The sequence below is a fragment of the Myotis lucifugus genome, unplaced genomic scaffold (assembly GCF_000147115.1).
Source record: "Myotis lucifugus unplaced genomic scaffold, Myoluc2.0 scaffold_3, whole genome shotgun sequence".
Taxonomy (NCBI): Eukaryota; Metazoa; Chordata; class Mammalia; order Chiroptera; family Vespertilionidae; genus Myotis; species Myotis lucifugus.
In genome coordinates this window covers 6,517,703-6,528,316 of record NW_005871051.1, presented here as the reverse complement: position 1 = coordinate 6,528,316, position 10,614 = coordinate 6,517,703, and the positions used below count along the sequence as shown (strand labels likewise).

Here is a 10,614-nt window from a genome sequence, read left to right as displayed (position 1 = left end):
CTCCTTCCTTCCCTTCCTTCCTTCCCTTCCTCCCTTCCTTCCCCTTCCCTCCCCTCCCTTCCCCCTTCCTTCCCCTTTTCTTTCCTTCCCTTTCCTTCCCTTTCCTTTCCTTTTCTTTTCTTTCCTTCCTTCTTTTTTTCCTTCTAGGGAAGTGATACCTATGAGGTACCTGAGAGCCAATTTGAAAAGAAGCCTGAAGATACTGTAACATCAGGTTAAGAAACTAGTTTACTTTTTGTGTTTATTATTAAGATAATTAAAAGCAGGGTAGCTATATCACAAATATAAAATTAGTAATTTGCTTTAAGTGGATTTCATATTTTGATAGGGAGTAAATATGCCTTTCATTATAGCTTAAGTACATAGTATTTCTTTTGTAACACTCCAAAGAAAAGACTTAGACTTAATTCAGTTATTTTAATTTTTAATGTTTCTTTCCTACTTTAAGGACAAGAAAAAAGTTAAATTTTAACTATGACCTATGAAAAGGAATTTTAAACATTGTTAACTGTAAAGCTATTGTCTCTCTTATGTAGAGGTGTGTGTGTGTGGTGTGTGAAAGAGAAAGGGGGGAATGAATTAATTAGCATTAAATTTGCAAACATACCACAGTTATCAGTAAGATGTTTAATTAATGGAAAAAACTGTCATGCAATCTTTTTGAAAAAAATCTCTGTAAAAAGTTTTATTTAGAAAGTTAAAATGGATGCATAATACCATATCTTTAAAATCTTAAATTCTGAAGGTATGGAATAAGCACATTGTTATAAGACGTTGGTCACAGGTGACTTTTCTACTTCTCTGCCTCTCCTTCCCTGGCTACACCAGGCATCTCTCTACATTCATTTCCTAACCTCTGAGGTCAGCCGCCTGGCAGAGCTGCTGCATCTTTTGCTCACTCTTCGCCTGAAACATTCACGTTTTAGGTGCAGAGGAATCACGTTTCTCTCTGCAAGTGTCACTGCTTAAGAAGGACGCTCGCCTTTTTCACTCACTGGTGGTGGCCATCTTTTCCTTTTTTAATTAATTTTTCCCACTTATCCAAAGAGCTTATTTCAAGTCCCATTGGATCATCTAGTGACTTCTTTCCTTTTGGTATTCCTATGGTTTCCTATGGTTATAGCGAATATTTATTTATTTCCTCACCCAAGGGTATTCATTGATTTTTAGAGAGAGTGGAAGAGGAGGAAAGACAGAGAGAAATATCGATGTGAGAGAAACACATTCATTGGTTGCCTCCTGCATGAGCCCGACCAGGGCCCAGGCCAGGAAGGAGCCTGCAATGGAGGTACGTGCCCTTGATCAGAATCGAACCCATGACCCATTGGTCCATAGGCCAACACTACCCACTGAGCTAAACTAGCGAGGGCATAGCTAACATTTATTGATCACAGTGTTGTAGGCACTTTACTTGGGTTCTATAAATCAATCCTCCAGCAGTCAATTGAGGGCAACTATTACAGTAGGTCCTCGGGTTACGACGGAGATCCATTCCTACGGCGCAACATAAGGCGATTTTCGCCATAAGTCGGAACCCACCTACATAAGTTCCTACGTCACTCACAGGGAGCACATACACAGCAGTAATGAAGTGAAACAGTAAAAAAACTTTAAAAGAAAGATAATTCCTGACCTTTACTTGTGGTAAATAAATAATAAAAAACATACAGCACATATGTACATACGTCAAAATGACAAAACTTTTTTTTTAATAAATAAATGGGAGATGGCGAAGTAACCACAAAACAACATACGTTGAGTCCGATGTAACCCGAGGACTCTCTGTATTACTTAATGACATTTTTACAGATGAAAAACTGAGGATCAAACCAATCAGTGGTCACACAGCCAATAAATGGTGAGGATTGAGTTTGAGCATTTAACCATATGGTTGCTCACATCATACATATATTTGTGTCATACCTACAAGGTATCATTAGCCTATTTTATATGTGAGAAAGGCAAGGCTCAGAAAAATGAGCTGAGCACCATCATGCAGCTAATAACGACCATATAAATTTTTTTTGCTAGACTTCATTCCTTTGTATCTCAGTTCTTTATTCCCTCTCTCTTCCTTTTGGGTTTTCCTTTTCTCTTTGCTCAAATGTATCCTTCATATTTCTAGAAAAAGTTCACAAGTGCTTTATTCAGCCTCTCTTGAATGGTCTTTTTTCACTCTTTTTCCAATCCCAACCTTAACACTGACCATCTGGGATTTATTTTATTTCCTTTTGACTTTTAGCAAAATACACTGAATACTTGTTTTTATGTCTTAATTGGTGGATCTGAAATCTCATCACTTTATATGTTTTCATTTTACCTTCACACTTGTACATTCTCCCTGATCTTCAAGAGATTCATCAGTCTGTTTTACTAAATAGTGTTTGTTTGAATAGCTACCTTGATTTACTTGATTTAAATTGTTCTTTATTCTTGGTGAAAAAAATATTATAATAATAATTTATTAGTTTACATAAAAATGTGTTTATTTTCTATATAATAAAATATTCTGTTAATTTAACAGATATCTCTCATATAAATAAGGAAGTTGAAACTATTCCAACTGAGGTAAGGGAACTTGGAAGACAACTTCTAATAGTCATTATTTTTTAAAGGGATGAAATATTTATAAACGAAGAAATATTTACAGATGGAAATAAAAGCACTCAAAAAGTTATTCAGTTTATCCTGTTTTGTTATGGCAATATCGTTACAGTTACATGACTTACTTAAGTAAAATTATACTCTTAAAAGAGAAGTTTTAGCATAAAATAGTAACATTTAAAAATATCTATGAAGATAGGGGACAAAAAGAAGGGGGGCACATAAAAGAAAAAGCATCAAGTTCTGCACAATGACCTTAGAAATGGATGCCGCAGACCTAACCACATTCTTTACTTTTTCTCTATGTAATAATAATCTATATATTATAGTAGAAATAGAGTTCACATGATATTATTTGCTTTTTATCTAATTTTACAGAAGCACACTCCATAAAGTAGTGAATTCCTTTGTAAACCAATAAGAAATAAAAGATTCTTCCCATTACTTGACAAATGGGATTTGATGATTTTCACCTTTGGGTCAAATATCAGTTGAGGAGTTAATATGTACTATTTCCCTCAGTCCAGGGAGAGAGCGGGGGCGGGGGGAAAGATAGAGAATTTTTCATACATCTCAATTTATTTAGTTTTATAGTCCTTTATTATAAGATACCATTCCTTGTACTATTTTGCTGTTAAAATGCCCTTTATTTTATGATATGTTGGTGATAGTATAACAGTAAAATGTTATACTATCTTCTTTTTTGAGATGTTGCTGATTTATAACATCTGAATATATGAGAACCACTGATTTATAAAGTAGTATGATCATTGTTATGGAGAATAGTCCATGTTTTCAGGCAAGTAGAGAATTGCTCAATTCTTTTATAAGGACTGTAATAATTTACAAATATTAATGGTAACTTGTTATGATAAAGGATAAGGGTACAAATGATTTTAAGTCCAGTTTTATTTTAAATATTTCTAGTCAGTAATGATTAATTGGTAGCTTGTTTTATGGATATATTTTTTAGTTACTGGGTAATGATGATAAGAAAGACCTGACTCTACCAACTCTGAACCAGCAGGATGGAGATAACTCAAAGGCGTTTGGTCCTAAAAGGGATGAACCAGCAAAACAAAGAGCTGCTCCATTGTTCACTATTCCTAACCTGACAATAACCGAAGGGAACAAAATGATACCTTTAGAGGAACACCAATATGAACCTGTAACAGACAGAAAATTGCTTACTAAACCCTTGCAACCAGAAGGAAAATTATTGGATAAACATCCAAGCATTTTAAAACGAGAATCATCTACATCAGAGGTAATGTTGAAAAATATTGCTAATAGTAAATCCAAGTAGAATAAAGGGGGAATTTAAATTCATCTCCAACAGAAATTGGGTGGGAAAGTAGCAATCTAAGCTTAGCTAGAAGGAAGAGGGTATTTGCCCTCATCTTAGAAGTATAAGACTGGGAAAAACAAAATCAATTCATTTAAAATAACAAATTAAATACAAATAAATTGAAAATGTCTCCAAGCGGAAAGTGTGCCTAAGTATAGTAAACATTCCTACCCTATTTATACTCATCAAGGAAAGAGGAAAAAAAACGTATAACAGTTTTATTAAAAATTTCCATTGAAATAACTTTCTAGGCTTCTAAATATTCTTTGAATTTACATTTTGTTATTGTTGTTATACTTTCAGCTGAATTTTACAACAACCCATGGGACTAACTTCTATTACTGGTATCTCTGATCACTTTGCTTTTCCAAGATCCTTAGGCTCATACTCTAATGCACCAGGTTTAGGCTTGAGATACAGAATTTCAACATCTAAATCAGATCAACATCTAAGTCAGCCTCAAGAAAGAGGCTTCCTGAGTATGGCTTCTCTGTGAACTGAAAATACCAGTTATCTGTCCCCTGCATACATGAGTGAGTCAGGGTCAGGAAACTGCCATATTCTGAAGGTGGAGGAAGGGGAAAGTGAAGGCGGTGAGTGGGCCATACCAACTCAAGCTTCTTGCTCTGCCCTTGGGACTTGGCTTTACCTTCTGAATGATCCTGTTTCCCCCTAAAAATGAGCTTATATTTGTAACTGAGTTGTTTTGTAGCTTATGTCTTGTCTGTAGAAAGTTGAAAGTTCAGACCCTCTTTTCACTTTAAATTGTCTCTGTTCCTTTCAGTCCAAGATGCTATGGTTATCTTAAAGATCTTGTGAGCTTCCTATGTGTCAAATTATGACCCCAGCCAAATGTTACATCTCTAAATATCTTCAAAACAGGCTATTTTCCTTTGGCTCATAGTCAAGGTTCTTTATAGCACCATATCCTTAAAAATCTTAGAAGCTCTCCTGTCTATGCACCCGAAGATACTTAGAATATTTTTTGTCTAGCTGAGTTGGTCTTTGATACCATCTTAATAAATCTTTTTTTGAGTTCTTAACAAAACAGTTCTTACAGCCACATCCTGTGATCTAGACCTTGAAACCACGTTTTACTCAAAATGCCGTTGGGCCCTGAGTAATGAAGTCATGAGGTGAGGATTTTGGGGCATTGACTCAATGGCTTAACAGTGCCATAAAAAACCCAGGAACCTCTTTTATTTTCTTACTCTTCTTCTTCCTCCTCCTCTCCCTCCTCCTCTTCTTTCTCCTCTTCTTCCTCCTCTTCTCCTCTTCTTCTCCCTCCTCCTCCCCCTCTTCCTCCCCCTCCCCCTTCCTTCCTCCTCCCCCTCTTCCTCCTCTTCCTCCTCTTCTTCCTCCCTTCTTCCTCCTCCCCTCCTCCTCCTCCTCTTTTTATGCTCATGCTTGACACTTCATGATCATAAGATGTTGCTTTAGTCCTGGGCATCATGGATGGATCAAGGCAGGTGAAAGAATGTGGGGTGAAACAATCAAGTACTTTTTCCAACTGCTCCCTTTTATTTTTACAAAGAAACAGAAGTTTGGCATATTGGGATGGTGCTCTAACCATCTGAGCTACCTGGCCAGGGTTGGGGGACTGGATGAAAGAAGATAAAGGGATTGAACAAAAAACAATTTATGTATATGTGTAAAACATATACACAGACAATAGTTAGTGATAGCCAGAGAGAAGGGGTGGGAGTAGATGGGCAAAGGGGAAATAAATGGGGACAGAAGAGACTTTGCTTAAGGTGATGGGTGCACAATACAGTGTGTAGATTATGTTTATCGAGTTGTACGCTTGAAACCTGTACCCCAGCCGAAACCGGTTTGGCTCAGTGGATAGAGCGTCGGCCTGCGGACTCAAGGATCCTGGGTTCGATTCCGGTCAAGGGCATGTACCTGGGTTGCGGGCACATCCCCAGTGGGGGGTGTGCAGGAGGCAGCTGATCGATGTTTCTCTCTCATCAATGTTTCTAACTCTCTATCTCTCTCCCTTCCTCTCTGTAAAAGATCAATAAAATATATTTAAAAAAAAAGAAACCTGTACCCCAATAAATTAAATAAATAAAAAAGAAACAGAAGTTTAACCAGTAATCTCCCAGTAGATTTTGTGTCTCCTTGAGTAGAATTGGATCACATGACTATCTCTAGCTTCAAAGAAGAATTTTGTACTATAAACATTGCTGTTACAAGCAAAATTCAGATTCTGTCAGAAACAAGATAGTATGGGGAGTGGTTATTGTGTAATCAGTTAGCAGTAGTGCCACAATTATTCTCCTCAAATGGGATGCTTTCCCCCTAGATCTTCTCAGGGTTCCTTTATTCACATCAGGTCCCTATTCAGCTGTTCCCTCCTTAGAGGGGGCTTCTCTGACCACTACATGTAAAATAATCACCCAATCACCCCATCCCTATTGCTTTTTCTTCAAGTCTCATTACCTGGTGTCATATTACATGTTTGCTTACTTGTTTGTTGTCTGTCATTACCACTCGATTCTAATTCTAGATGGTAGTGATATACTAGTATTCTTACCACAGTGTCTTACCATTTAGAATAGTGATAAGTCCATGATAGGCACTCAACAAATATTTTTTGAATTAGTTCATTAGTTACAAATACTGCAGGATATTGCATTTTTTAGAATCTCTGAATATATTATAACTCTGGACCTCTTCGTATGGATTAATCAAAATCACCTGGTCATAGGAAATGCAAATTATTTTAATACTCTTCAGGAGAATAATCTACCTAGCTCTAGCATAGAAAATACCAGGCATCAGGCAGCTAGATTAATTCCACATCCCATAAAGAGTAGTGATAGGACTCCCATTATGTTTGAGTCTCTTGAATTTAAAGCTTCTAGGATTAAAGGCAGGAATTGATATGTGCAATATCACTAATATCTTCTCACCCATTAAATTTCATTTCCTTCACGAAGCTGTGAATTCTATTTGTGAAATTTTAATCCTTGAGTAATGCCTGATTTGATTATTCTGCACTTTGAATCAATGCAAGCCATGTGTGTGAAATGCACCTTACAATCATTTTATCCTCTATCTTTTTTAATTCAGTTTTTTTCACTTTGAAGTTTTTTTTAATCTATATGCTTTCTCTTCATAGATACAAAGAATTTTTAAACTAATTGAGACTATAAAAGATAAAAATAGTTCCCATGATTTTTGGAGTAAAGGGAACTTTTCCAATTGGTCCTAATAGACCTTCTTTTGAAATAGATCATTTTAAACTTTCTAACCATTTTTATCTTTGCTCATACCCTATGAGCTGCCTCACTAGATTCTCTTTCTAGTTGACTTCCAGTTATGTCCAGCACATGGCAGGCATGGCAGGACATTGGAGGGGAGGAGGGAAGAGAAAGGTTGGGGTTTTCTGTCCCACTGTCTTCCTATTGGTGCTGATTCTTACAATGAATTTTCCTTCACATGCACAGCTATTACTGGGGGGCCCCACCTCCGTGCCTCCAGCTAACACTGGGCCTGGCTGGAGTGGTAACATCGCACTGTTGCTATCTAAATCCCTTATTGGTTTCTTATCTGTACACACACCTTTCATTTATTTTAAAGTTTCTTTAGTTGAACCATTTTAGGCGAACTCTTAATTCCTGCCCTAACTCTAACTAGTAATCTTCTCAGTTTTTTAAATGCATATAGAGTTTTTTCTATTTTCTCTGCTCATTTCATAGGAGCTTTGTAAAAACTCAAGTTATTATCTTGACTGGAATGTTCATAATGAATTTTTTAAAGTACAGAGTTGAAAATGATGCGTGCTTATGATTCTTCAAGCGCCCCCCCCCCCGCCAAAAGAAATACAAAAAAAATAAGAGCCTATAAAGCCACCACCCAGAAATTATCAGTGCCAATAGTTAATATGTGATGAACCTCATTACATAAATTTTTCCATATTGTCGGAAACCACTCTCTGATTCTCTTGCCTCTCTGCACATCTTGTGAGAGGCGCAAGGATTCCTTTCCTGGAAAGTAATCCATTGCATGTGCAGTTGTGATCCAGCCCTCTTCAGATCCCCTTGTGGGAACTAGAGCTTGAGGAACTGATAGTTACTGTGATTGCTCTAAGTAATAATCTGTCCTTTGTCTCTGACTCAAGAGACTCATGTCTTCTATCAGCATGCTCGGAACCATGGCAGGCTAAGTTGTTAGCTTATACGTAGGGCAAGTTCTTGACAGCTGTGGTGACAAGATGGGATACTTTCAAACGTGGCTTTCTGAAAGAAGCAGGACAAGGACTTTGTGGTCTGATCAATTGGATTTAGGGGAAGCCTATGGGAATTGGTAGGTGAATATGCTGACCAAATTGTATGATGAATCGGGCAATAAATAGTCCTCCACTTCATTGCCTGTTAATGAGGGGGAATTGGAGAGGTAGTTGCAAGCCAATTGTGGGGAAATAGATTCAGCTGCCTGAACAGTGCCCTGGTTGTTGCTAATTATCCTCCAGGTGGGAAGACTTCCTTGCCAACCTGATGATCTATTCCATTTTAACAATTGGTACCAAGGTCTCTCCTCAGTGAGAAGATTCTGCTCTTTGACAACAGTTACAGAGATGCAGACCTACACTGAGGATGACAGGACAGGAATTCATGACTGCCATGGACAGAAACCAAGTGAATCATTAGAACTTTGGCTGGTTTGCTTGGGAGATGAGTGTACAGACTGTGTGATACCTGTAAAGGAACAGTGTCAACAGCTGGGCCATCTTATGGCCAACTACTCTGCAGTACATAGTGTCAATCTTACACCCATTTCAAAACAACAGTAAAATATCTCAGAGTTTTTTGTGGTGAGTTTTGGCTGCTATAACGTAGTTTTGGTCCTCCCAGGAGATTTCCCTGGAGCAGATGAATTCTTGTGGGAAAACATGCTCAGACTTTGACTAGTATTCAGGCTCTTACTGCCCTCAGTTGGGAACACAAAGCTGATGAAGGTGATACCCTAAAAAATGAGAAACGGAACCAAAGAAATAAAGATAAATTTTTGCAGTTGGCTTGCTCTGGGTAACTCTTCTAGCCTCTATGTTGAAAACAGGCAAGAATTTATGAGATTTCATCATGGTAATGGGACAGCAGATGCCTTGGACTGAAGTAGACACCAAAGAGTAGCTCACTGCTACGCAAACCAATTCCAAGTTATCTGAGGGACACACAAACTTCATGTTCCTTTACAGAAAGCAGTGTAGATACGGCTGCTGTCAAGGCATTCCCAAAGATGAAGTAAAAGTTGTCAGCTATGAAGACCTGGCTGCCTGACATAGAGTGTTGGAAAGACCAACAGCAACAGTTCGTTGGATTGAGTCATGAGTTGCTACACCACTCAAAACTGAAAGTAAATGTGAAGCACTGTGAAGTGGCATGGAGTTGCTTCCTCCTTCTGCACCCCATGTCACCTCCCTTCCACCTTAACCCAATCCCAGCTGCTTAAGGAGACACATGATTGGAGATGGAGCCAAGGTCTCCTTGTCCCTGAAGGAGATAGAAGGCTCTATACAGCCATTCAAGTTTGCTGAGGAATTTCAGAGAGGGTAGGGCCACGATCTTTTATAGCTCTATTGGATATGGGTGCACAAGTCTCTGTCTTATGTGCACCTGTGGAAAGCAAAGGCACTTAGAATCTGCTTATGGGGTTTGGCAAGGTTCACAATGGGGAAGGGAACTAACGTAACATTCTGGATGGAGCTCTGTAGGTCAATTGAATATACTGCTGTTTCTATATCTGGATGTGTAGTAGCAATTACTGTGTTACATACTTGTTCATCTTCATTCCATAAGTGCCAGAGCAATCAGAAGAGCCACATGTAGAGAAATACTGGTGGGAAATGTAAGTCACTACCCAACTTGTCTCCCTGTGCCCTCCCAGGTGGTCTAACAAACATTAATCCTAGGAGAACAAAGGGCAATAGCAGCCTTCATTAAGGACTTACAGGCTACAGGGAAAGTAAGAGATGCATTATATCAGTTCAGCAACCCAGTGAAATTTGCTAATGGAGTTGGAGACTTACAGTAGATTATCACCAATAGAATCCAGTTGTTGCTTCCATATCCAAGCTGTTCCAGATATTGTGACTATAAGTGAATCCATTATACAGAATGATGTCACTTGGTATGTTCTCTTGGACATTGCCGTCACCACCTGTGCTATGCCACAGATACCCGAGGATCAAGATGAGTTTCCATATATTTTTAGTATTCCTCTTGGTGTACCTACTCACCTGCCATTTGTCAGTAGTGAATGGGTCAGCATTTAAGATGATGTCCCTCGCCGAAACCGGTTTGGCTCAGTGGATAGAGCGTCGGCCTGCGGACTGAAGGGTCCCGGGTTCGATTCCGGTCAGGGGCATGTACCTTGGTTGCGGGCACATCCCGTGGGAGATGTGCAGGAGGCAGCTGATCGATGTTTCTCTCTCATCGATGTTTCTAACTCTCTACTTCTCTCCCTTCCTCTCTGCAAAAAATCAATAAAATATATTTAAAAAAAAAAGATGATGTCCCTCTGATATCCATAGCTTTCACTATATAGATCATGTCCTACTGGTCAGCAAATCAAAAATCTTAGTCTCAAATCCTTGAATATGGTATTATCACATCTCCACCAGCAGAGTGGCTAATAAATCATGATAAAATTCA

The 10,614-nt window shown here is 38.4% G+C and overlaps 1 protein-coding gene across 1 annotated transcript in view; it reads left to right on the top strand.

Annotated features, from left to right (window-relative positions):
- C2CD6 (C2 calcium dependent domain containing 6) overlaps positions 1 to 10,614 on the top strand; it is a 59,792-nt gene that overhangs the window by 24,218 nt on the left and 24,960 nt on the right. Inside the window, exons 11-13 of the mRNA XM_023763150.1 lie at positions 148 to 214; positions 2,525 to 2,568; positions 3,632 to 3,871. Of these exons, the coding sequence (XP_023618918.1) occupies positions 148 to 214; positions 2,525 to 2,568; positions 3,632 to 3,871 (351 nt within the window). The remainder of the gene's footprint in view (positions 1 to 147; positions 215 to 2,524; positions 2,569 to 3,631; positions 3,872 to 10,614) is intronic.